This window comes from Spironucleus salmonicida, chromosome 1 (genome assembly GCF_000497125.1).
Source record: "Spironucleus salmonicida strain ATCC 50377 chromosome 1, whole genome shotgun sequence".
Taxonomy (NCBI): Eukaryota; Fornicata; order Diplomonadida; family Hexamitidae; genus Spironucleus; species Spironucleus salmonicida.
In genome coordinates this window covers 319,115-344,361 of record NC_090596.1, presented here as the reverse complement: position 1 = coordinate 344,361, position 25,247 = coordinate 319,115, and the positions used below count along the sequence as shown (strand labels likewise).

General features: G+C 31.2%; 19 protein-coding genes across 19 annotated transcripts; 11 read left to right on the top strand and 8 right to left on the bottom strand. All coding sequences in view use genetic code 6, as the record gives it.

Annotated features, from left to right (window-relative positions):
• Positions 1–54: 54 nt before the first annotated feature.
• Positions 55–654, bottom strand: SS50377_20173 (uncharacterized protein; the record flags this gene model as incomplete). Its single annotated transcript, XM_067904118.1, has 1 exon — positions 55–654. One exon carries the CDS (start codon positions 652–654, stop codon positions 55–57), a length of 600 nt encoding a protein of 199 aa, XP_067767600.1.
• A 46-nt stretch (positions 655–700) lies between these two features.
• On the bottom strand, positions 701–1,870 carry SS50377_20172 (Tubulin tyrosine ligase; the record flags this gene model as incomplete). Its single annotated transcript, XM_067904117.1, has 1 exon — positions 701–1,870. One exon carries the CDS (start codon positions 1,868–1,870, stop codon positions 701–703), a length of 1,170 nt encoding a protein of 389 aa, XP_067767599.1.
• Positions 1,871–2,106: 236 nt separating this feature from the next.
• SS50377_20171 (uncharacterized protein) lies at positions 2,107–2,322 on the top strand (the record flags this gene model as incomplete). Its single annotated transcript, XM_067904116.1, has 1 exon — positions 2,107–2,322. One exon carries the CDS (start codon positions 2,107–2,109, stop codon positions 2,320–2,322), a length of 216 nt encoding a protein of 71 aa, XP_067767598.1.
• Positions 2,323–2,478: 156 nt separating this feature from the next.
• On the bottom strand, positions 2,479–3,198 carry SS50377_20170 (uncharacterized protein; the record flags this gene model as incomplete). Its single annotated transcript, XM_067904115.1, has 1 exon — positions 2,479–3,198. The coding sequence occupies one exon, from the start codon at positions 3,196–3,198 to the stop codon at positions 2,479–2,481; it is 720 nt and encodes a 239-aa protein (XP_067767597.1).
• A 96-nt stretch (positions 3,199–3,294) lies between these two features.
• Positions 3,295–4,275, top strand: SS50377_20169 (Metal-dependent phosphoesterase; the record flags this gene model as incomplete). The annotated part of the gene is made up of 1 exon (XM_067904114.1): positions 3,295–4,275. The coding sequence occupies one exon, from the start codon at positions 3,295–3,297 to the stop codon at positions 4,273–4,275; it is 981 nt and encodes a 326-aa protein (XP_067767596.1).
• Positions 4,276–4,314: 39 nt separating this feature from the next.
• Positions 4,315–5,007, top strand: SS50377_20168 (uncharacterized protein; the record flags this gene model as incomplete). The annotated part of the gene is made up of 1 exon (XM_067904113.1): positions 4,315–5,007. The coding sequence occupies one exon, from the start codon at positions 4,315–4,317 to the stop codon at positions 5,005–5,007; it is 693 nt and encodes a 230-aa protein (XP_067767595.1).
• Positions 5,008–5,065: 58 nt separating this feature from the next.
• SS50377_20167 (Ribosomal protein L24) lies at positions 5,066–5,602 on the top strand (the record flags this gene model as incomplete). The annotated part of the gene is made up of 1 exon (XM_067904112.1): positions 5,066–5,602. One exon carries the CDS (start codon positions 5,066–5,068, stop codon positions 5,600–5,602), a length of 537 nt encoding a protein of 178 aa, XP_067767594.1.
• A 117-nt stretch (positions 5,603–5,719) lies between these two features.
• Positions 5,720–6,127, top strand: SS50377_20166 (uncharacterized protein; the record flags this gene model as incomplete). The annotated part of the gene is made up of 1 exon (XM_067904111.1): positions 5,720–6,127. One exon carries the CDS (start codon positions 5,720–5,722, stop codon positions 6,125–6,127), a length of 408 nt encoding a protein of 135 aa, XP_067767593.1.
• A 171-nt stretch (positions 6,128–6,298) lies between these two features.
• Positions 6,299–7,243, top strand: SS50377_20165 (uncharacterized protein; the record flags this gene model as incomplete). The annotated part of the gene is made up of 1 exon (XM_067904110.1): positions 6,299–7,243. One exon carries the CDS (start codon positions 6,299–6,301, stop codon positions 7,241–7,243), a length of 945 nt encoding a protein of 314 aa, XP_067767592.1.
• Positions 7,244–7,480: 237 nt separating this feature from the next.
• On the top strand, positions 7,481–9,568 carry SS50377_20164 (Long chain fatty acid CoA ligase; the record flags this gene model as incomplete). Its single annotated transcript, XM_067904109.1, has 1 exon — positions 7,481–9,568. The coding sequence occupies one exon, from the start codon at positions 7,481–7,483 to the stop codon at positions 9,566–9,568; it is 2,088 nt and encodes a 695-aa protein (XP_067767591.1).
• A 624-nt stretch (positions 9,569–10,192) lies between these two features.
• On the top strand, positions 10,193–12,316 carry SS50377_20163 (Long chain fatty acid CoA ligase; the record flags this gene model as incomplete). Its single annotated transcript, XM_067904108.1, has 1 exon — positions 10,193–12,316. The coding sequence occupies one exon, from the start codon at positions 10,193–10,195 to the stop codon at positions 12,314–12,316; it is 2,124 nt and encodes a 707-aa protein (XP_067767590.1).
• A 47-nt stretch (positions 12,317–12,363) lies between these two features.
• Positions 12,364–16,830, top strand: SS50377_20162 (E3 ubiquitin-protein ligase; the record flags this gene model as incomplete). The annotated part of the gene is made up of 1 exon (XM_067904107.1): positions 12,364–16,830. The coding sequence occupies one exon, from the start codon at positions 12,364–12,366 to the stop codon at positions 16,828–16,830; it is 4,467 nt and encodes a 1,488-aa protein (XP_067767589.1).
• Positions 16,831–16,851: 21 nt separating this feature from the next.
• SS50377_20161 (Dpy-30 motif-containing protein) lies at positions 16,852–17,025 on the bottom strand (the record flags this gene model as incomplete). Its single annotated transcript, XM_067904106.1, has 1 exon — positions 16,852–17,025. The coding sequence occupies one exon, from the start codon at positions 17,023–17,025 to the stop codon at positions 16,852–16,854; it is 174 nt and encodes a 57-aa protein (XP_067767588.1).
• A 428-nt stretch (positions 17,026–17,453) lies between these two features.
• On the top strand, positions 17,454–17,798 carry SS50377_20160 (uncharacterized protein; the record flags this gene model as incomplete). Its single annotated transcript, XM_067904105.1, has 1 exon — positions 17,454–17,798. One exon carries the CDS (start codon positions 17,454–17,456, stop codon positions 17,796–17,798), a length of 345 nt encoding a protein of 114 aa, XP_067767587.1.
• Positions 17,799–17,808: 10 nt separating this feature from the next.
• SS50377_20159 (Transmembrane domain-containing protein) lies at positions 17,809–18,540 on the bottom strand (the record flags this gene model as incomplete). The annotated part of the gene is made up of 1 exon (XM_067904104.1): positions 17,809–18,540. The coding sequence occupies one exon, from the start codon at positions 18,538–18,540 to the stop codon at positions 17,809–17,811; it is 732 nt and encodes a 243-aa protein (XP_067767586.1).
• Positions 18,541–18,585: 45 nt separating this feature from the next.
• On the bottom strand, positions 18,586–20,466 carry SS50377_20158 (Kinase, PEK; the record flags this gene model as incomplete). Its single annotated transcript, XM_067904103.1, has 1 exon — positions 18,586–20,466. The coding sequence occupies one exon, from the start codon at positions 20,464–20,466 to the stop codon at positions 18,586–18,588; it is 1,881 nt and encodes a 626-aa protein (XP_067767585.1).
• A 63-nt stretch (positions 20,467–20,529) lies between these two features.
• Positions 20,530–21,219, top strand: SS50377_20157 (Bromodomain-containing protein; the record flags this gene model as incomplete). The annotated part of the gene is made up of 1 exon (XM_067904102.1): positions 20,530–21,219. One exon carries the CDS (start codon positions 20,530–20,532, stop codon positions 21,217–21,219), a length of 690 nt encoding a protein of 229 aa, XP_067767584.1.
• Positions 21,220–21,753: 534 nt separating this feature from the next.
• Positions 21,754–23,985, bottom strand: SS50377_20156 (Sda1, severe depolymerization of actin; the record flags this gene model as incomplete). The annotated part of the gene is made up of 1 exon (XM_067904101.1): positions 21,754–23,985. The coding sequence occupies one exon, from the start codon at positions 23,983–23,985 to the stop codon at positions 21,754–21,756; it is 2,232 nt and encodes a 743-aa protein (XP_067767583.1).
• Positions 23,986–24,034: 49 nt separating this feature from the next.
• SS50377_20155 (Protein phosphatase methylesterase 1) lies at positions 24,035–25,054 on the bottom strand (the record flags this gene model as incomplete). Its single annotated transcript, XM_067904100.1, has 1 exon — positions 24,035–25,054. One exon carries the CDS (start codon positions 25,052–25,054, stop codon positions 24,035–24,037), a length of 1,020 nt encoding a protein of 339 aa, XP_067767582.1.
• Between the last annotated feature and the right edge of the window lie 193 nt (positions 25,055–25,247).

The window sequence follows — 25,247 nt, the reverse complement described above, 5'->3', positions numbered from 1 at the left end:
TAAAATTAGAAATGAAAAAATAAAATGAACATTACAATAATATATCATTATAAGTCACTGACTCCACTCTAAAATCATTTTATAAACTTCGTTTTGCTTGTTTGATGTTATGAAATCTACCGAATTATTCTGTAATTCCTTCCATTTTCGTGTTTATCTTTGACTAGCAGTTTCATGCTGATGTAGATCTATCTCCAAAATTGACACTGACATGTCATTATTCGCATCTTCGACCAATTTTGTCATATCTTCTCGCAACTCCGTCCTAGAAGTTAGTTACGGTGATATATAGGAATTACTTTCATCTAGGCTATCATTCAAGTTAATAGCTTTTTGAATTTATTTTTTACCATATTATTTGTCATGGTTTTGCTACAATTCAAGTTTATTTAAGTCTTTAAGAATTTTATCTGGTACCATCCCTGTGACAAATTAAGAGTAAGGTTTTGACTTTTCTTTCTTATATTCTTGCACTTTTTCATGCATTATGTACTGCATATCAAGATTGTATGACTTATAATTTAAATGCGATGATTTAATAGTACCTAGTATAGATTTATCCAATTTGTCTCTTTGAATGGTTAAATCGTTCTCAATTTTTGTTTTAATCGCATGTTCAAAAGTTTCTTTGGTTTTCATTTATACAAATGCCATTTTAGTAAATATAATTATATGCTCATAATAGTTTGAGTAAATATTATCAATCACCTCTTATAAATTTACTCGCTCGGCATATATCATCTGCTAGTGATTGATTACTTTCAATTATACCTTAATCCCATGTTTTCATGTTCTTACCAACACTACCATAATAAATCTACCGCCAGCATCCATATCTTATTGTTGCATCTTCATCGTAAACAATACTAAACATATCATGTAACATACGCTTTTTGAGAAGCCTATCATCATTACCATCAATACTCAAACTTGGGCTTGCATTCGCCTCCATTATGTAATTTTTATAATCTGAATCAAATAACACATCAAACCCTAGTAATTCAAAGCAAGCTTATTCTTAAATAACCTTGTCGCTGACTACTTACAAACATCGTATTATACTCATTTCGCTATCTTTTATCCCTTTTCTAAATTTTCCTGGACTCTCTAAATCAAGAATTTAGTTAACCTTATTCAACTATATTTTCAACTCCTATGGGTTGTTACTTTTATTAACACTAATATTAGTTAATCCAGAAATGCGTGAGTTATCATCGTAATCTGCACTCGCAACTCGTGCAAATGCTAGATCACATATCCATACGTTTAAAGGGTTAAAAGATTTTACCAAAACATATATTCTGCAGTCAAATTTATGATTAAAAAGTGTTAAAGGAGGTGAAATATAGTTCTACACGATGTAAATAAATTCGGATGAATCATCATTATTCATGTCTAATTATTATTTTTTAATTTACAATTTGCTATAAACTTAATTATACCAAGAATTCAAGTCTTGATAAGAATCTGGAATAAAAATTTTCGCACCGCGAGCTAAACATGCTGGCTTCACAATCAACTTAATATTTTACGGAATTGATGTGAACTCCATTGGTAGGAAGAACGTAGTTGGAAGGAATGAAAAATCCAAACCGAGTCCTAGCTTTTTTGATGTTTTAGCGGCATTTCGTAGATGGTATGCCAACATATCTTTGCGTGTTATCTAGCCATGGTTTCGGAAGTGAGAAATTTTGAATGTCTATTTAGTGAATTTTTGTGGAATAGCAGTATAAATGTCTTTAAGCTTATCTACTGAAGCAAAAATAAGGTCAGCTTAACTCACATCTTCTTTTTCAAGCTGAATAAATCCACGCTCTTATAGAACTATTGATGTAATTCCATTTTTACCAAACTAGTTGATAAATTTCATGTTTGTTAATCAAAAATTCTATTATTATACGATTATTAAATGATTATGTTAGATATTCAGTGTAAATTTTAAAATTATAGCATAATTATAAGTTTAGATTTTTATTACATAAATTACTCTAACTAATATATAATGAGTATTTACATCATTCTTAATTTCTTATTATAAAAAAATATTATAGTAAACTAAATATAACATTTATCTTAATTATACTTTGTTTCCACCTTTTATATAAAATGGAAGCTAACCTTAACTTTATAAAGAAGAGTCTATCATCTACAAGCAATGGTCTGGTAAAGCCATCGAAACTTCACAAATCGTTTACAAGCGAATAGATGGACGCATAGTTAAATAATGCAAGCCTTGACGGACTTTACGATTTGATAGACAGCTACAAAAAGACTGATATTAGCAAGACCTCCTGTAAGTTCCAAACACTATTGTTTGATTGATTTTCTTATTTTGCTATTTTTTAGTGATAGTACAATGTTTACATTTCTAGTTTCGCTTTAATACAAGTATTTTAAAACTATTAATATATTATCTAAAATAAAAAATTACTTACTAATTCACATAACCATTATAAGGTAAATAGGAAACAATTCAACTCACTCAGTAACTTATGCCCCATAATTTCGCAAAACTTATATATCTAAACCGACCAATTGCTGCTCTACGTCCACTGCAGCGCAAAATTCTATCATCTAAATCAAATTTAGTTCCAACGCCAAATTAAAAGCACATTTTCCATTTTTGTCTACTCTTCCAGCCTAGAAAATGAACTGTTTTGCGGTATCCAGAGAATTGCTAACTACTGCTTCCATAAACACGGTTCGGCCTCTAAAGTCAGTCTGATCGAAACAGTTTACAACTAGTCGGTTCTGAAAAGCAGCATAAAACTGTTCATCACCAGTGCCCCCCATTTCGCATGCAAACGTCACGATGTTACCTCCCTTGAGCTTATACTTAAGAGGTGGTCCTGCCTCACAGCGCAACTCTGAGATATCTTTGTGATGCAGGAAAAGAGCCAGGTTATATGCCGTGGCGTTGCAAAACGTGAATGTCTAAAATTAAAAATCTAAAATACAGTATTTATAATCAAGTAGCTGATAAGTAAGAACAAAATTACCTGTCAAAATTGATGAGATAAGTGGCGTGAGTCCTTCAATTTTTACATTTTTTTATGGTATGGTTGGACTTAAAGCTGATAAAATTTACAGTGACAAAATAGGAGTTTTTGGAGGGATTAACCTTAGAAATTACTAATTATTTAATGTTGGAGAATCATTGTAAGTATGCAGTGAAGAAGATGATGACTCATCATTCATTCTTTTATTACATATTGATTAGTAATATTTATATAGTTAATATAAACCAAATGTATTTAATATTTATTGAAAGTATATAATAGTGAGCTTTATAAAATGATTATTGACTTGCACTCTCATACTGTCAACTCAGATGGTCAGTATTCAACTTCTCAACTTATTTCTCTCGCAATAATGTAAAATATTTCGTATTTAGCCATTACAGATCATGATGATATGCGCTCTTATTATGATCTATAAAATCTAGACTTAAACAATTATGAAGATATAAATATTCATTTACTCAATAATAATCATCCATTTAATTATTCTAGATGTAATTATTTTAAACCACATCTGACTATCATACCTGGTGTTGAGTTTTCAACTGTTTCGACGTGTAACGACCAAGAATATCACTTAATAATCTTATTCTCAAATTTAAATACTACAGGAATTAACGAAATTTAATCTCTTTTAAGTGACCATTACAAGTACGTTCTATAGTAAATTTGTAGTAAAAATTCAACTTATTTGTAGTGTTTAGATAATAATTCAACACATTTTAAGCTTCTATTTGATTTAGTATCATCATCAAATCTGTTATAACCATGTTAAAATTTCTACGCGTGTCTGCGTGATAATTTCAATATCAAAATGCCTCTTAAATTTTAAAATTTAGAGTAAGTATTAATATTGTCTTAAAAATATGGTTTTCATACAATTTTACCGCACCCATTTCGGGAAATGAAGGATAATTTTACATTTTCTAAGTGTTTAAAGGAGTTTAAAAGGCTAGGCTTAAATTCTGTTGAGTTAGAGCATTTTAGTAATTCATACTAGTAAAAAATACTCATTTAAAATCTTGCCTAAAGACTAGATTTTAGCTTAAGTATTGGGAGCGATTTTCATAGCCAGAGGCGAAAGCTAAGAACAGGTATTGATTTAGGATACTTTGAAGCTAATTTACGGGTTATTCAAAATACAAAAGATCGTATTATAAATGAGATTTTTGGAAAACGGATAATAGAAATTAGGATTTAAATGGTACTTGTAATTTTCAACAGTTTAATTTTGTTTTTTGGACTAAAATAGTGAAAAGTTCTTATACTTATATTATATTATAATAGAATAAAAATGAAAACTTTTTTAACTAAATCAGAGAAAAATTTTCTGACTAAAAATGAGATTATGGATGAGATTTAAGTATCAATTTATTAAAAATCTTAAGATGGAAAACTGGAACGATTATAAGGGAATAAAAGACTCAACTCTACTGTGATACCAAAAGTTCATGAAATTCAACGCAGAAAATCAATTCTTGAGAGTGCAGTAAATAATTCTATTTTTGAAAATACATAGTTAATAAAATCGCTAGAAAATAACTAAATCCAATTTTCAAAATCCAATTTTCGACAAATTGAAGATCAAAGTTATGATAGTGCGATAAATAGATAAGTTTAGTCATTAGATATATTATTATTATCTAATACTTTTACAAAGAAAACTTAGCCTCTTTATACTTTTTAAAAAAGTACCAATATAGATAAATATTAATTAATATAAAATATGACGAATTCAAAGTATTCTTCGAATACATAACCATTTCGACGAATAGATAAATCATAATGGGCCAGATCGAAAGAAATGTTAACTATTAAAGAGTAAAATAATCACATTACCTTAAACGTAATAAGTTTTGGAGAAAAATCCATAGATAGACCAGAGTCAAGTTGTATAATCAAAGAATCAAATGAAAAATATAGACTTTAATATTCTGTGAATGACTAATAGGTATTAGGAAGAATTAGAGGTAAAACTATATAGTGACTAGTTAATATATTGTAGTACACATCATTTTATTTTTCACTCCTCTTTCCATTTCAAAATGTCAACAATTAAGATCTGCTCATTTTGTTCAAAACCAGCATACCCTGGAAAAGGACTAACATTTATTCGCAATGATGGAACCGTTTTCCGTTTTTGTACATCCAAATGTAATAAGTCCTTCAAGATGAAGCGTTCACCTAGAAGAGTTAAATGGACTCAAGCTTACCGTGCAGTACATGGCAAGGTTTTAACCAACGATGTTGCATTTTAAATAGAAAAGAAACGCATGCGTGCAGTTAAATATGATAGAGATTTGTGGAATACAACCATTGATGCTATGGATAGATTAGATAAGGTTAAGTTAGCTAGACTTTAACGTCATAAAGTAGCGGCTAAGAGAGCCGAGGCTATCAAGTTACTTTCTTGTAAAAGAGCTGTAGAGTTAGGTTTGAATGCAGATACCACAGTTAAAATACCTAATTTAGATAAGATGCGTAAAAGAAGAGAGGGCATCAAAGCCTAAAGAGTAAGAGCCAGCATTGTTGCTAAGTATAAACTTAGAAGAGTGGCTGAAAAGATCCCAGAAGTTGAGTGAAAAATTATTACTTTTTAATATTAATTAATATATTAACATAACTAACACTTTAACGTATTTTATTTTATATATTATATTAACTATGATAATAAATACCTTTCCGTTCCTCTGTTTGCAATGAAATTCTCACTTTAAGTCATACTAAAAATTAATCAGCTTATCTTTGACAATCTATCAGCACCGTTAACTGGTATATTTTATGGCACTGAGGATATTTCTTATGATTTTGTTAAATGTGATTTAACTGAAACTGCTATGCTTTAGACAGACTAAAATTAAATGAAATCTGGACTTTCATTCTTGAGAACTGCTGTTTTTGCATTTAATTGCAGTAATTTAATTTTTAAAGGTGAATAATATTCAGTTAATGCCAAATAATCAGGTTTTGACCTCAAAAAGGCGGAGGATGGCAAAAACGGACTGATTTTTGATAAATAAGAGGCAGAAATTCTTATTGACGAATTAGAAGAAAATTGTATGAGATTAATATTAGCTGATTAGAGTGCTGGTGAAATTCTATAGTGATCTCTTGATTCCTATTTTTTGGTAATCCTAATATTTTAAATATATTTAGTTTCGAAATTTGGCATACTACTAAGTAGGACGCTGATAGGCTACACTTAAAAGATATATATATATATCCAGAATTTCTTACTGCTAAAAATAAATTAAACTCAATAATAGTATACTATAAAAATGATACTTTAATCTAGATGTTCCTTTTAAGCGTATTTCAATGCTTAGCTATACAATAAATATATAACTTCCATATATCTAATAATTGTCAATAACACCAACAATATATCTTAGATTGCGGTTAATATAAATTCCTTTCCACTATTTTTAATGCAGGACAAACTAAAATCTCTACGTTTCTATTAACTTCAGCAGCTCATATCGTTTCCCACTTTATTAACCACCCATATATCGCAAGTAGGCGACAAATTTGTCGAATTCGGTATGCTATCAAAGACTTAATAGTCCTAGGTTTAAGACCTCGTAATCTACCTGCAAAGGCACAATTTCGAACTGAAAATGTCCAAGTTTTCCCAAACTAGTAGTCACCTTAGTATTATTAATCCCGTTGTGATTCAGAACCAACAGTACTTCAAATCGCAGTTTTTAACAAAAACGCATCTGGCTCCATATACGAAGTAGAAAACCATTCCGGTTCTTTCCAGCTTAAGCGATATTCCAACTTTCATCCAGAGCGAAACTATCCTTGTAATTTTCAACAACCAGCTCACACAGCTCACTGAACTAGCGCCGTTTGTGGACGAAGATTTGCAAAAGAAACTTATTGATTTGGCGCTAAAATTACAACTCAAGCTTCCGCTTCTGGCTCGGAATTTGCACCGCTAGGACGAGGTTTTCCGGTTGCAGGGAGGGCTAGAGTTCGAGCTAAACCTAGCGCAGGGTTAAAACTCTGATTTAGATGACTTTGTGAAGGTTTTTGTACAGGTAGTTAACGCTTGTTAGAAGGTTAAGCTGAGTAGGAGCGCGATTGAGAAAATTAAGCAGTTGATGCTGCTGTCGTAGAACATTATTACAAGGGCTGACAGGACTATGTTCCACAAGGGCGATTTGTATATTTCCGAAGACAGTGCAATTGACGGTCTCTTGGAGATAGTTTCATAATGAGAAAGTTTGTTTGGTTTAAATTAGTTTTAGGCGTTTTATAACTAAGCCGGAAAACAAATTATCGTATTACACTCACAATTAAAGAAGTGACATATTATATAATAATTAGCATCAGATATTTGAAAATTATATCTTACATAAAATGTAAAGTTAAATAATATTTAAATAATATAGGTTTTAACAAATTTAGTTAATCTTATTTATTTATGCAGCATGTAGATATTACGTTTCTTAATAATGTTAACTGCAAGTCAAAGCACTTTTGACGCCCCAGGTAATCTCCCCCTAATCCTTGAATTGGAACCCGAGTATAATCATACTGTTCCGTAGAACTATTTACTTTCAGTTAAGAAATTTTACGGGGACAACATGCTGGCGTACCGCGCGGGGCTATCGACAAGCACGCACGAGCTGGCGGACGAGTACCGCTACATTACTTATGGTGATTCTCTTAAGTACGTGTAACGGATCGTTGAGTAGCTAAAATCTCTTAGGATCATGCCTAACGACACCGTCTGTATCTATGCCAAGAACTCACCTCTATGGTTACTAGCCGATATAGCTGTTTCATTCTGTCAAGCTATTACTGTTCCTATTTATGATACGCTAGGCGTAGACAACATCTAGTACTGCATGGACTTCGTCAAGACGCGCTTTGTCTTTGTTGGTTCGGAGGTTCTCGGTAATATATTAGGTATGACAAATTCTATTGCCTCACTGGAGCATATCATCGTATTAGATCGCTTCGTAGATGAATCAGAAACGTCAGTCCTTGCGCAAAAAGTATTTTTAAAACTTGACGGCAGCGACATTCAGCTTGAGGATGACACCAAGTCCCTTTTCCAACTATCTGTGCACTCCAAATAGGCTATTGAAGAAGCTGATACTGATGATCTCCATGTACCCGAAGTCGAAAAGTTTGTGACACAGCTATTCACCAATGGGTAGGTCAGTCGCCTACATTTACATACAATTAGCACAGATATTAGCAGTGCAAGCGGGGAACTAGAACTTCCTTCCGGTCAGACCCCGCAGGATCCATCTTCTATTATATTCACTTCTGGAACCTCTGGTAGGCCCAAGGCGGTTGTTTCATGTTCCTCCAATCTATATGCATCCGGATGTTGTATGGGCAGACAGCTCTAACCCTATAATAAGGCTGATTCTGGTATTTAATCGTCAATTATTTCATATTTACCATTAGCCCATGTTTATGAAAGATGCTGCGAGCATTACTCGTATTGTAGAGGCTATAATATTTATTATTACTCTGGTGATACTCGTAATTTGACTTAAGATATTGCTCTAGCTAAACCTACTATTTTACCAGGAGTCCCACGAGTTTACACTAAAATTTATTCAGGAGTTTAGAAAAAAATATAAAATGCAGGAACGATAGCAAGTATGATATTTAGCGTTGCAACTTACCTAAAAAGATTATATATGTCTAGAAATATTTAGACATTCAGAACTGGGAAAGTTTCTATCTTTGACTCAGTCTTCTAAAAAATAAGAGAAGCTTTAGGAGGAAACATTGAAGTCATAATTTCTGGATCTGCCAGTTTGCCAGCTCATGTTTTATAATTTTTATAGATAAATTCATGTGCCAGACTAATGCAAGGGTACGGCTTAACTGAAACATCGGCGACAGGTCTTTTAATTTGTTCAGGAGAAGCTATTTAATCATCAAATTCACTAGGTAAATCAAGTTACCAAACGGAAGTTGTTCTTATTGATCGATAAGATATTTCAGAATTTACTCTAAAGAGAGATTTAATTGGCGAAATCCTAATCAAAGGCCCTGGAGTGTGTCTGGGCTACTTCACTGGCGATCTTAAAAAACTTGAAAAACTTACAGATAATAATGGATTCTATCATACTGGAGATCTTGGCAAATATCACTCGGATGGAAGTATCTCCTTTGTTAGGCGAATATCGCTAGTATAAAAGCTTTAGCACGGCGAATTTGTTGATTTAGAATAGTTGGAAACAGCTATCGAGGCTTCGCCAATGATTACAACTTGCTTTACATATGCAGACTCTGCTAAATCCGCACCTATTGCAATAGTAAGTATAGATTCATCTCTATTAAAAGAGATATCGGATGACCAGAAAGTGGATGATATAATATTAAAAGAAATTGATCAATACGTTAGAAAAGCAGGAATCAAGTCATTCTGTATACCAAAGGCAGTTAAAGTTTATAAGGATGTAGACTGGTTGATTGATAGGGAGTTGTTTACACCAAGTTCGAAAAAGCAGCACAAGAATTTTAGAGTTAAGTTTAGATAGGAAATTTAATAATTGCTTAAAGCAATAGAGTGAAAGCTTGAAGTAAATTTTTAATCTAATTTTGATTAAAAGATTAACTAAAATTCAAGAATAATAAGTATTTTATTGATTCTTATCTGATTTTTCGTAAATTAATTAATTTGTTCAAGTTTTAAAAATAACTTTGGATGATTAATTATTTTTAACTTGTAATAATGATGTCTATGTTTTAGTAGTGGATATATTAAACCTATAGATTATTTTAATTTTTTGAGAAAACATTTAATATTTATTTAAGACTAGCAATCTGAAATATTTTATTTAAAAAGGATAGCGGAACATAATATCAAATCGAATATTATCACTTACTTACTTAGCTAAAAATGACAATTTACTATTAATTTATTTTATTGAGTTAATATTATATTTCATCTATAAAAAATATTATTAAATATAAATATTGCTATGTCTAATATTTTAATATATAAGCTTTACTCCGGAATTTAGGATGATTTTAATTTAATTAGAAAATAGATGTTATTGTAATATACAAGACATTGTTAACCTTTCATTGTAGTATTATTGCATTAATATTATCATTTAAATAGTGTTTTATTGTGTAAAATGTAGTCAAAATACTTTGTTAAAGTAAATATTATTTATAATATTATTTATATAATGTCACAACCTCTAATATTAAAAATGCTCAACGCAAATTAAACTACGTTTAATGCACCAGGTAACTTGCCTTTAATTCATGAGTTGGAACCAGAGTACGACTAGACAATACCTGCTAATTATATATAAGCAATTAAGAAATTTTACGGGGACAACATGCTGGCGTACCGCGCGGGGCTATCGACAAGCACGCACGAGCTGGCGGACGAGTACCGCTACATTACTTATGGTGATTCTCTTAAGTACGTGTAACGGATCGTTGAGTAGCTAAAATCTCTTAGGATCATGCCTAACGACACCGTCTGTATCTATGCCAAGAACTCACCTCTATGGTTACTAGCCGATATAGCTGTTTCATTCTGTCAAGCTATTACTGTTCCTATTTATGATACGCTAGGCGTAGACAACATCTAGTACTGCATGGACTTCGTCAAGACGCGCTTTGTCTTTGTTGGTTCGGAGGTTCTCGGTAATATATTAGGTATGACAAATTCTATTGCCTCACTGGAGCATATCATCGTATTAGATCGCTTCGTAGATGAATCAGAAACGTCAGTCCTTGCGCAAAAAGTATTTTTAAAACTTGACGGCAGCGACATTCAGCTTGAGGATGACACCAAGTCCCTTTTCCAACTATCTGTGCACTCCAAATAGGCTATTGAAGAAGCTGATACTGATGATCTCCATGTACCCGAAGTCGAAAAGTTTGTGACACAGCTATTCACCAATGGGTAGGTCAGTCGCCTACATTTACATACAATTAGCACAGATATTAGCAGTGCAAGCGGGGAACTAGAACTTCCTTCCGGTCAGACCCCGCAGGATCCATCTTCTATTATATTCACTTCTGGAACCTCTGGTAGGCCCAAGGCGGTTGTTTCATGTTCCTCCAATCTATATGCATCCGGATGTTGTATGGGCAGACAGCTCTAACCCTATAATAAGGCTGATTCTGGTATTTAATCGTCAACACTATCGTACTTGCCACTAGCGCATGTATATGAGCGTGGCTACGAACACTATTGTTACTTAAGAGGTTATTGTATATATTATTATTCTGGATCAACTAAAAACTTAACTTAAGATATTAAGTTATCAAAGCCTACTATATTTATTGGAGTACCAAGAGTTTTTACCAAAATTTATGGCTCAGTATTTTCTTAATTATAGAAGGCTGGCGTTATTCCTAGAGCTATATTCAACACTACATATTTAGCTAAGAAAATATTTATGAGTATGTTTCCTTCTTCATTTAGAACCGGTAAAGTGATGCCATTTGATATAATTTTCAAAAAAATATCTTAAAATTTAGGAGGAAATGTAGAAGTTATGATCACAGCTAGCTCAGCTCTTCCAATTGATGTTGGAAATTTTCTTAGGACATGTACAAATGCACGGTTAGTACATGGTTACGGCTCTACAGAGACTTCAGCAACTGGACTTATAATATGTTCAGGTGATCGAATAATTGACCAGAATTCATTGGGAAAAGCTGCATATCAAACTAGTGTGATTATTATCGATAGATCTGACGTTTCAGAATTCTCTTTAAATGAAGATAAAATTGGAGAAATTTTAATTAAAGGCCCTGGTGTTTGTTTAGGATATTTTAATGGTGATATTAATAATTTAACCCCTATTGCAGATAAAGATGGTTATTATCACACTGGTGATTTAGGAAGACTTAATCAGGACGGTAGCATATCTTTCATAAGAAGAATTTCTCTAGTTTAAAAATTGTAGCATGGTGAATTTGTGGATTTAGAATAATTAGAATCTGCTATTGAATCTTCTCCGTTGATCTCGCATTGTTTCTGTTATGCAGATCCTAGTAAATGCGCACCAGTCTGTATTATATCATGTGAATCTACTATGATAGGGACTAAATTTACCAATATATCTAATTAGAATCAATTAGATAAATTCATGATGGCTGAAATCGAAACTTTTGTAAGAAAGGCAGGTATTAAAGCATATTGCATACCAAAGGCAATTTGTGTCAAACTAGACGAGGATTGGAGTCTTAATATGGATTTATTTACTCCTAGTTCTAAAAAGTAACATAGAAATTTTAGAATTAAGTTTGATTATGAAATTTAGCTGTTGTTAAAAACTATTGAATGAAATAAATTTTATTAATATATATTATTTAAATAATATTAGCTTATTGAATGGAGGATTGGGTCAATATGATTAATATGTTTAGCGACTCTAATCTATCTAATATATTAGACAAAATCACATTAGTAGATGTTATATCTTATGATTTACTAAATAAAGAAGAAGATTCATTTATAAAGATATTACTTAAAAATTAAAATATTAATAATTTTTAACAAATTACTAATAGTCTACTTCATGCTGTTTGTGGAAAATAATTAATAAATAGTCCAGCCATTAAGTGTTAAACTTGTTCGAACGACCTGGCGTCTGTGATATGCCTGGAGTGTTTTGATGAGACCAAACACGTGGGACACAAGTACACCTATCTCACTGCGAACGGCATGTGCGACTGCGGCTTCGCCTGTACCATCAAGCCGGAGGGGTTCTGCGATAAGCACTGTGGGAACCACGTGATCAGGGACTTCCACGACGAGAAGCTGATATTTGATGAATAGATGTGCGTGAAGGTAATCTACACGCTGTGTTGCCTCATAGCACACCACCTAGTCAGCGGGAACTCCGCCAGATATCAGGATGTCTGCAGCGTGCTGAAGACTATCCTGTACGAGTACCCCGTGGACTTCTTAAAGAGCATTTTCACGAAGTGCCTCTTCATCGACCCAGGCAAGTCGCGAATGCAGGACTTCCTGGACTTTGGCAACTTTGAGAACCACATTCTCCCTTACCACAACTTTTACGAACTGCGCCAGACCGTCCACCAGACCGGATTCAAACACTATCCCCTCATCTGCATCATAAGCCAGTCCGAGGAGTTTATCCCAGGCCTCGGTGATCAGGATATCGCACACCTGCTAGTAGAGTATCAAATATCCGAACCAAACTTCAGGTCCCTCATGATGTACGCGTTCTACATGCGATACCAGGACCTTATAGCATCTTGTTTCCCTTAATAGTAGGATTAAATAAATAGTCTATTTCATACTAAAATAAAAACGCCTATTAAATTTATAAATAATTCGTGTACTGTTTAAAAATAAACATGGTGCAGTGCTCCTGTATAATTGGATTCAAATATATAGATAGATAATTTTCATGGAATTATAGTAAATTTTATTGAACTTTCTTCCTATTATTTGACATGTTTATAACTATCAAATATAAAAATGTTAAAATGTTAACGATGTGTTTTAACATAATATTTAGACTCATTTTTTAAGCATGGCATAGAAGAACTATATTTTGTTAGTAAGGATTAGAAGGTAAGTAATATTTTAATTTCTAAATTAACAATACTTTTCGATAACTCTATTTAAATTTTTTCAGATATGTTGCCATCTCTCGAATCATTTAATTAGTAACTAATTGAAACAAATGAAAATATTCATAATCTAAGAGAAATGTGTTACTCTCTGCTTTGCCATATTTATTCAATGAAAAATTCTTAATTTGACGCTCAAATAAGCTGTTATAAATTACCTATTTTAAGTTTTATGTTTCTATTAGGATTTAATTTTACAGTTGAAGTCAAGCGTCTAAGAGATGTTTAAGTACTATAATTCGATAAGCCAATAAAAGATATTTTATAATAATTAATCTTTAATGGTAAATATTTTTACGATTTTGCATTTGAAATTTTTACAGGAATGATTTATGGTCATCGAATATCAACGTATAATTTTCAGTCAAGTATTTGCCGGGTCAATGACGACTTTGACAGCGTCGACTTAACGAAGAACCGAGATTTCCAAAAGCAGATAGACAACGTTGTGTAGCTCTCAACGTACTTTCTGCTTGCATACTCTCTTAATTAGCGCTTCCAGTTCTGTTACTCGAATAACAATGTGTACCCACAGATTCCATACGGGTTCGGGCTCCACACCCAGATACCAATTTTAGAGACGGACATGATTTAGGTAGACCATGACGTACTGCACCCTCTCGATAACCAACTCGTGATAATGTTATCCTTCGGGCTTTAGGCATACTACCTGTACCAAAAACAGGGCATGTTTGAAAAGCCGCATTATGAATACCTTAAGGATGTTGTAGGTTCTATAGAGTATACACGCAGCCTCCCGCGGTACAATATGCCCGTCATTGCTGCGTGGGCCATGCGTACCATTGTATCGGTGGGCCTCTTAGAGGGAGGATTCTTTAAATCTCTCGTCGAAGTCGAAGATTATATTAAATGTTTTCTCTATTAGCATCCAAATGTACTATATTACAATTCTATCTACCATCATTATTTATTACTATAATCAGTTTTATAGTCAACTAAATAAGGCATTTTTAAGACTAAGTACTTTGTAGTTTAATTGTTAGAAAATCTTGGTATAATAAACCCATAAACAAGTCAGATAGTTTTTGTTAATAAACGAGAAGATTAGCAAAAGTCATTTTATTTAGTTTAATATTCAATACGAATATTACTTTGTCTTGTCATGAAATCTTAATTCCTCACAGCACATTCCGAACTTATATCAAAATATGTGATTTCTTTTTTACTTATGAAACATTAAGCATCTCCTTCCGAGGTCCAAAAATTTTTTGGTGAAATGGATTTTTATAATTCTGAACGTTTTGAGCTAATTTTAGAAAAATTTGCTGAAAAAACTAAGTTTTAGAATACTAATTAACAATTTTATAAATCTTCAAACCAAGAAATTTTCTGGTAGCTTAGTCGAAACGGTCTACTTTATTTATCAATTTTTGACTCGTTCTGCGCTAACATTCCATAGTTCCTGAGCACCTTTAAGACCCAGGCTCTGAAGTATAAAGTCCCAATACTTCCAGCAGACACCTTTGATGCGCCGTTTGATCGAGAACTTGCCGATCAGATATTCACGAACTAACATGTATACGATGTTATATTCTTCTTGGTTAAGACTGGCTTTGTCGATGGAACCTTCAAATCATCCAACGTTATCAACGATATTTATGTGCTTCTTGGATTCAAACAGCTGATTATCCACAACGCTGACGACTTAGAGCTGAAAAAGCTGTTCAACCTAATCCCCAAAGACCAGAGCCTCTACCAAGACTAGGTGTGGATAGTACTCCAAAACCTTATGGACTACCAACACCAAGAAAAGAAAAGTGTAAACAAAATTTCACTCTAGGCAAAGCTGGCCCAGCTTAAAAGTAAGGTAGCTCCCACATATGAACTTATTAATACTACTAATAATGAGCACATAGAATATGACATGATGTAACAACCACCTTCGGAATTTTAAGATTAATTGAAACTCATTGAGAAATATCAACCTAAGTGTTAAGTTTGTTAGGATATATTTAAGAAAAACTCATCATTATGTGTTTTAGGTACAGTGTTGCCTGTCATGTCGAACAAGTAGAGTGCAGTACTAGGATAAACCTGCACTCATGTGTTCCACTATACATGTACCAAAGTTGAGTCTGGAACTATTTCGTGTCCAGTATGTCGATGTATCTCAAATGTAGCATTTCCAATTTTATTTTCTATAGATACCGATGAAAATATATCAGTAATTATTGCATTAATTATTAATATAATTAGTATTCATTAACATCAAGATGAAGAAAATATTTTGTAATCATTGAGTAATATCTAATTAAATTCTATAGAGGAAGAAAATATTAAGATCATAAATATGATGATTCAGTTGCTTCTTTAAACTGCGTACTAACAAGTGCTAATTGTTTCTTCTAGGATACATTAAGATAATAACAATGATTTAAAGTATAAAAATAAATAATATCAAATAGTTATATTCACATCATATTCATTAATTTTAAGTGCAAACCAATTATATAATTATTGTTGTTAAAATAGCCTATTATATAGAACTAACAATTAATTGTAAACTGATAATTTGTTTAAATCTCTGATAATGAGAGAATTTGCAGATGATAAGGTTATTGCTTAACTTTAAATACTTTTAAATAAAAAATAACAGCTCATTAGTTAATAAAAATTTAATGAATTACAGTTTGAACTCTCCTAAAAAGAATTTTAATCAGGTTATTAAGGATATCAATAATCTCTAAAATTATGTTGTCTATATGATAATATTGCTAGCATGTAACCAATAAAATTAGACTAATATTTAGAACCATTGATAATTTAAGAATTTCCTCTGAATTTTTCATAATTATTAAAATTTCCAATTAATTGTCATTGTGGGGATAAAGCTTTGTGTTTTTGTGTATTCTGTAACTAAGGTCTATGTTATAAGCATATTTAAAATTTTTCTCACTCATAGACCTGCTAACATTAAGGTTGCTATTATGTTTACTAGTAAAATATTATCATTTTTACAGATTTTAAGAATAATGTATATTTTTCAGGAGGGCCTTATTTAGATGATAATGGGGAAGATGATATGTAACGAATTAAGAAAATACCTTTATATAGAAATTAATAACTAATATGCAATTTACACTCGCATCTATTATACTTGAATACAAGATAGTAAAGTATTGAAAAAGGTGTATAGTTGAATAAATTGCTTTTGCTCATGTCGTAGTGGGAGTGATAGAATATAACATTACTTAAGTCATTTTTTCTGTCCATTTAAAATTAAATATTGTCCTAAAAATTGCAATGGATCTTCTGGTCTTTCCTAAACTAACGCCGATAGACCTTACATAAGAACTGGTACCACGGTTTCATCTAAATAAGCACGTGTCGGTAATGCCTCAATTTGTGTACGATTATTTTGTTCAGTCATAATTTGCGGAAAGAAATAATTAATCATAAATATATATAATAATCATTCAGTAAACTCCACTAAATAGTCCCAACCTTTTTTAACCAACTTGTATCCTTTATGTTTAATAAATCTCTCTTAAGTATTAAGCTTTAAAATCGGCAAAGTTCGTCCTGGACTTCTATCAATTGGATAATAATCTCTCTTACATTATAATGCTTAAGCAGGTAAATCATATTTTTCTTTAATTTTAAATCCAGCATACTAATCTGGTTATTTGAATTTTTAATAAGATAAAGGAGACGGAGAATTTTAGTTATGAATTTCTAGGTCTAGAAAGGTATATTTTTATCCATTTTCTTTAAAAAATGTTCTATAAGCTTCTTTATTAGGTTTCATATTTGAAAAACCTCAGTTATATATTATATTTAAATTATATTTACTTTAAAATGTCAAGAAGATAGTAGATTGAAATATTATTACGCAATGCACCTTAAGTCTATACAAGTGACTTTACCTCATATGATTTGTGTGTAAATCCATAGTTTGATATGAACTAGGACTAAAATAGATAGGTTTCTGACCAAACTATATAACCTATATCTTAACCCACATAACAATCAAACTATTAAGATATCAATGAAAGCCAAGCTTATTCTAATGTAATTCTTATACAATCTCTTAGGGCACAAGGAATTGATCTCATTAAAGCACAATAAGTAGCAAAACTTCTTGACTCTCTCAATCAAGACTAGCGTAGAGTCTTAGTTTAATCTCTTTAAGAGTATATCTGATTTAATAACATCACTGAAATTCTAAATCTTCTTCGTATAAATGAACTATATCTGGTAATTAGAGCAGTAAATCTTTGTCCTCCCCTAATCTTAACTTACTGGGAGAAGTATATTAGACTTTATTTTCAGCTAAATAATATATACACATTCTATCAGTGAACTTAACGCGATGATTCTTATTAAAAAGAAGCCTCTTAAACAACCGAACAATTATTTAGTCAAAAATAAATAAAATAAACAATGCTGATATGGAATTTTAACTGACTTTTTCACCGTGGTTTCCAAAGTTATTAATTACATCAAGGCAGTCTGGAATTACTTTTTATTTAAAAGTCAAAAACGTGAAACTAAGATCTTAGAACACAAAGAAAAATATTAAATACGGCAAGATAATATAAATAGTAGGGCCAGGATTCAATTTAGAAAATGTAGGTTATTATTTGACACTGCTTTCTTGCTATTAAAAAAATTTCTTCTATGATTCGCCCTTATGAGTAGCATTAAGAACAATTTTTTCCCTCTATTAGCCAACATATACATCTAAAATTTTATAACGTCTACCAGAAGATTGTTCTTATAAACGTTTTGCAATATTAATTTTTTTTGTAGCCTATCTTATATGTTATTCTGTATAATAAATATATATAAGCTTGCAAATAAGTATTGTAGTGCTCAATTAAATCGTTATAGTGTAAATCTTTTAATCTTAAGGATTTTACAACTCAAGAAACCTCTAAGTCATTTTCAAACTAATATTAAAATCTTATTACAGTATATATAATCGATATCACTGAACTGAAAATTATATTTAAATAAAATTTCCAATTATTCCACCATAAGCTTTAACTTAATTATTTATAACAAATACAAATGAAAATTCCTAAAATCCATCCCAAATAAATTAGTTTTTTAACTTTTCGTCCATCCTTTTTATCTTAACCTTTCTATTAAAAGTATTTTCATCGTAAAATTGCTTGTTTTCATTAAAATACTGAGTAAACAAATGACAAATGTAAATTTGTTTATCAAAATTACAACAAATTATTTAATGCACTTAGTCTAGTATTAGCTGCAAAGAATTAAATTTTTATACCAAAATTGGTTATAATAAATCATTAAGCTGAGAATAGAAAATTTTAGGAGTGCTTAGATTCTAAGTCATATAAAATAATATAGGCAACTATTATATGTTAATTAAAAGTGTTTGATCATTTTAAATCATATATCTCCCTTGTAAATACTAATCTAAAAATTATATTTGCTTCGCATTTTAATAAACTAAAATTTAATCCCAAGGCATAATCTAATAGTTAGCGACACCTCGATAATTTATTTGTTTTAGTTGTACTTATTAAAGTTGAATATTTGAAGCTAAATTCAAAGGTGTTAATTCAACTAATAAATTAATAAGTTTCTAAACATTATCACCACTTTATTATAAAGACTTCAAATTTTAACAATAGCTTATCACAAATGAATCAATATTCTCTATATTTTAAAATATTATTTCCTATTTTAACAGTTCTTCCAAACTGCATCGAATCTAATAATTTTCTTCCGTCATCATTTCAATAATTTTCTTGATTCCATAGTTTTAAATTTTATTAAGCAATGATTATTTATTACCTTTTATATCTCTATACAGTTAGAAATCAAAATTAGGCTACCATAATAATAAAAATGTTAGACCTAAAGAATAAATATCTCGTTTACATTAATCTGAAAATGTAAGTGCACTTGATTTAAAAGATTCCTGTGGCATATATGCTATGGTACCACAATTTTATTATTATTTTGTATTACTATTAAATGCTATACCAAAATCTCCATATTTTGCTGCGAGATTTTCAGACAAGAATATATTTTCTGGCTTAATATCTCTATGGATTATTTTTTTTCTATGTATAAACTCTAACCCTAAAAGTAGATCTGTGGTAATAGTCCACTTACTCTTCTCTGACAGTGAATTTAATTCAATTTATCTTTGTAATGTTTATCCTTTACAAAGCTCCATTTAAATATAAACTAAATTCTCTACTAACTAAATCTCAGATTGCCCTTCAGTTTTATCTTTAATCGAATTATTAAAATAATTGGTTAGCAAGTAAGAATCCTCCTCATCTTCAATCACCTCATATTCATAGTAATATTAGTTTTTTATTAAAGTCGAAAATTATACTTTTTATGCAGTTACATTATTTGAATCTTCTAATACTTCTTCTTAGGACTCGATATTTGCTCCTTCGATCCAAGCATCATAGTATCTAACTATAAACTAGCTTTATAATTATGATAATACTTGTATCTCATGAAGAACTTTTAAATAATCAGTTGTTTTAACTATTTTAACAGCATATTCATTTGGTCCACTACGGTCTTAAACATGAATAACAGAACCAAATCCTCCTTTGCCTAGCTCACGGATAACTGTGAATTTTTATTCAAATAATGATTATACTATATTATTTTTTATAGCTTACTAATATAATTTAGGCACTCCTAATGCTCTTGCTTTTTACTTACAATTTTAAAACTCAAAATATTGGTAAACATGTTTTATACACAAAGCTTCTTACATTTATTAAAATTCCTATTATCCATACTATTGAGCTAGCTAATAAGATAATATGAAATCAGCCTATTCCTCCGTCAATTTCGAAATATCCATTTCTTTTTTATTTTAAAATTATTATATGTGGTTATACAATTTGAACTTCATTCCATTAACCAAATGTCGACACCGTACTCTCTAGCAGCTACTATTCTGACCCAACCACTCTAAAATCAGCTAGCAAAACTCGTAGATTAATAAAAAAAGCAAAAGCCATATGGCGAGGTGTTCTCGAAGCCTGTAGACGCCATTGCGCTCGGAATACCAGATTACCCTATAATCGTCCAAAAACCAATGGATTACTCTACGCTTTACAAGAATTTGACCGCTAAAATCTACCAAACGCTCTCATCTTTCATCCTAGATGCCTCTCTCATTTTTGCTAACTGCAAAAAGTACAACGGTGACGCAGAGAATGGCTGGTATCAGAATATCTCGGACCAGGCGGAGGCTGGCTTCACGGTTGCGTTATCTAAAATTTTTGCCGATTTGACGACCGAAAACTACAATTTGATCATCCTGTTGGGTGATATCGGCGACATAAACTCACAAATCGACGAGTCGCAGCAGCCTTAGATAGGCGATATTCAGAGCCTAGTGCGTAAGATGAGCGAGCTCTCGTAGGTCAATTTGGGGGAGATAATTTAGATTTACTGTAACGCGAAAGGATTGGAAATTTCGAAAAATGGGGATGTTTCTGTCGATTTGCAGCTCAGAACGATAGATGGGGATCTCATTTGGTAGATGCTTAGGGCTTGCGATGCAAAGTTGGATGAACAGAAGAAGGCCAAGAAAAAAGGAAGGAAATGAATGGAGTTGTTTGGAGTGTTATAGCTTTTATTCACTAATACTAAATAATCAGGCTATGTGAATTTGGGTATTTAAGGAGCTTTAAAGTTGAATTTCATACGAACTGTATAATTACATAATTTAAAGTCTAAAGGAAATACCCAAAATTCGTGCTAATCTACTGGCCTGAATTTAATTGGTAGATCCCCATCTTCAATATTAAATTTTATGACCCTAATGAATGTATTTGCATACTTACTACATAATTTACTCATAAACTAGAATTGTTTATGACTAGCTTGAGTATCCTCTAGCATGTTGATTTTCAGCGAGTTACCTTGAGTATAGTTTGTTTTTTTATCAAATTATTGTATATATAAATTGGAGTAACAACTAATTTTTGCTGGGAAATTAGTGAAAATTCTATTTAAAATATTAAAATTATCATGATTTTAGTTATTAAATACAAAGTTATTTATTGATCTCTTCTTTGTTTTCTGAAGTAAAATGAATATTCTGCTATAAATAGCTAAACTAGATTAAAACCCAGTCACCTCACCTCTTAACTTTCTTGTTTATACCACTCTTCTAGTTTCGAAGATGCTCACGCATTACTCTTTCTTTATCCTTAGATTTTCTATTTGCTTTTGCACGAATTGTACGGCTATGTACCAACATCATCATTGCCTTGTTAACCTACTTTTCTTTGTTCGTTTTGGACTTATTATCAGCCTTTCTATTCCAAAAGTTTGATCTGTGATCTTTTTCATCTGATTTTCCAGATTTAGAATGAATTTTCATTTCTTCTGAGGTCATTTTCTACTTCACCCGGAATTAATCAAGATCTGTATGGTGTTTCTACGCCTTAAAAGATCTAAGTTTTTCAAGTTCTTCGGTGGATAAAAATCTCTATTATTCAATAGGTAAATTAGGGTCAATAATCTGTTCTTCTTCTTCGCTTTCTAAACAGAATACGTCACCTTCTTCATCTTGCTCACCATCAGCCAGCTAGCTATCTTCTTCTGAAACTTCTTCCTCTTCAAACTCCCATTACTCTTCTTCTTCTGGCTTTGTACCAATGATTTTTTCACCGTATGGATTGATTTTATATCCCAAAATTTCTTCAATTTTTGATATGCTGTTAGGCTATAGCTATGTGTTCTTCCTTCTACAGCTGCGTAGATATTACAATAAGTGTTTATTCTACTTCAACTTTTTCGCCTTCATCCACTTACTGTCCTCTAAATCATCTTGATCATCGTTTTCGCTATCCGTTTTTTAGCCCAAAAGTGTTTCAATGCGTGTTCTTGTTACAACCTAATCAGCATTAATGCGTTTAATACTCTAAAGATAAATACTACTTTCTTTATCTAAATATTTTTTTTCTAAAGCTTAAGGAGCACTCTGTCTATAGAAGTTCAGCAACTCCTTACTAGCATTAACAACACCTTTTCTAGTCTTACTAGATGTTTTAGAACCAGATTTTACAGTTTCATGAGCGTCCTCAACTGTTTTTTCTTTACTATAACTAACCAATTCGTTCAATAGGTAAATGTTCTCTTCATCCAATAGACATTCTGGTACTTTTTTACAAATTTCACAAATTGCTGTTATAGCTACTGTCATTTCATCATCGGTCGCACCAGAATGAATGAATTCATTCATTATTTGCTTAATAATGATCAGAACATCAGAGATATCAGTATGTTAATGAACAGACTTAACTGCAGAATTCAAAATATCAACAACGTTTTGCTATCGTGGACGGATATATTTTGCAAAAATTGGGTAAATTTAAGGTAAGACTAGCTCGTAATGTGACGAAAGATGAGATATATAGTCGAAGATGATTAATTTTATACGAAAGGGTGAATTCTTAACTAAAAATTTTTTAATAAGCTTTTCTGCAAATGTCTGGGGATCACGTAAGTAATCAATTACGAATAATTGGGTTTTGACTGCCATTTAATGCTTATTATTAAGTTTGATAATTTACTTTCTAATCTATTCAATCGATTTCTTCTTCTTATTTAGATCAAGCTGATATTTTTTAATCTTAACTTTCAAGGAATTTGTTAACTAGACTACTTTATCTTTTGTTTAGACGTCATCGAGCTCCTTAAGAACATAATCAGAATCTTCAGATTCAGTGAGCTCTTCATCAGCACCTGTAAAGAAATTTAGTGCCTATAAAATTACTCTTTTGTCTTAATCTTCTACTAATGTATAGGCTACTGCATTTACTACTTTCTAATATTAATCCTGAGACTTAATTGTATTAGTTTTGTACAATTGAACAAGCATTCTAAGTAGAGTTTATTTGACAATAATTGACGAATTTTACAATGACTTTGTCAAAATATCAATCTGCTAATTCTAAAGTGTTATTTTAAATTTTGTATTCATTAATTGAACGATCATTGCTCTTAACTGCTTGTCTTTTATGTTAAGCAGCTGAATGAGTTCTTATAAGGTATTCTTCTCCAATATAAAATAATCGGAGAATGCTAATTTTAATAATTATAATCTGGTTTATGGATTAATAGAAGAGGAAAATCTTGCTACTAACTGAAATGCATCTTAACAAGTAGTTTAAAATTTTTTATAACTAGGGGCCATTGAATTTAAAAATTAAAATAGCTCAATTAATTCAGGTTGGGGTAATTGAGGTTATTTCTCAAATATTTAAATTCTAGCTTCTAGAGCTTTTATTTAGGAATATACTTCATTCTTATACAACTCTGGATTTCTACTAGCGAGTGAACGTAATCTAAGAAGGTCTGGCATATGAAGGAATGAAAATGGAAAAGTAAATATAATATTATATAGGAATACCTCATTTCAAAATAGTATTAATTTCTTCTGCTGTCATCTCTTTTTCATCTTCTGGCATAGGTTTTTTAAAGTCAAATTCCCTATCAAACAACTTATCTGAAAGATGTAGTCTACGTAAAAATCTAGTGGTTACCTAGAGGAAATCTAAAGGAGAATCCTCATGCAAGTTATGTATACAATTTCTTATAACATCAACATTCATTTTACCTTGCATATGAGCAATTTCAAAATCTTTATCAAGTTTATTCATACTTGATACTAACAACATTTTCCATACTTATCTATTAATCCATCTTTCGTTCATACCTTTAAACCATTATTCCCAATATTTTTCACTTTTGCTCAAATCTGTTATTACTTTTCCTTCTGAAACTAAATTTTAAGCTTAAATACATGCTGATTCTTTCCTAAGTAATTAATTAGTTCTTATCAACCATTCAGCATATGCTTCTGGGCCATTTACAACCTTTGGTTTCTTTTTAAGATAAATTTACATATTTGGAAGAGATTATAAGGCTACATTTTCTGATATATCAATTAACACTATTCCTTAGAGCTTGCAATTTTATGGTTCGACTGCTGTTGCCAAAGAACCTCCTAATGAATGTCCAAATATGATTAAAGGTATTTATTCTTTATTTGGTAATAGTTATTCAATGACTGTATTGATATCAAGTGTTAAATCTTAAAAAATAAGATCTCCTTCAATAGATTTTCCATGAGACCTTAGGTCAATAGCTACACAGTATGCTTCTTACTTGAGAACTTTAATGACTTCAGCAAAACTCAGACTAGAATATCCTGCACCGTGTATAAATAAATATACAACTCTCTTAAATTCTCCACCTGTATAAATTTGAAAATTACCTCTAGAGGTCGAAATTTATTAAGATTAATCAAAATAGTTCATAGGGTCAATTGATTCATAACCTTCTCCTGATAATTAGACTTTAAAAGATGGAGGAGGAGGAGGCATTCCTCCTTCGGGGATAGCATCAAGAGAATTATGAAGACGACGCATTAATTATTTATACTTTTATTTATATATAATATAGTTAATATTAAAATATGAGAAGGTTGTATATGCGAAAATAGCTTCCAGTTATAACTTAAATTAAAATTACAGGATAGTATGGAATTGAGTCATAATTTTTAACAAATCCGGATTATGTGCATTTAAGTACATTTCAATGTCCATTTTAACTTTTGGAAAA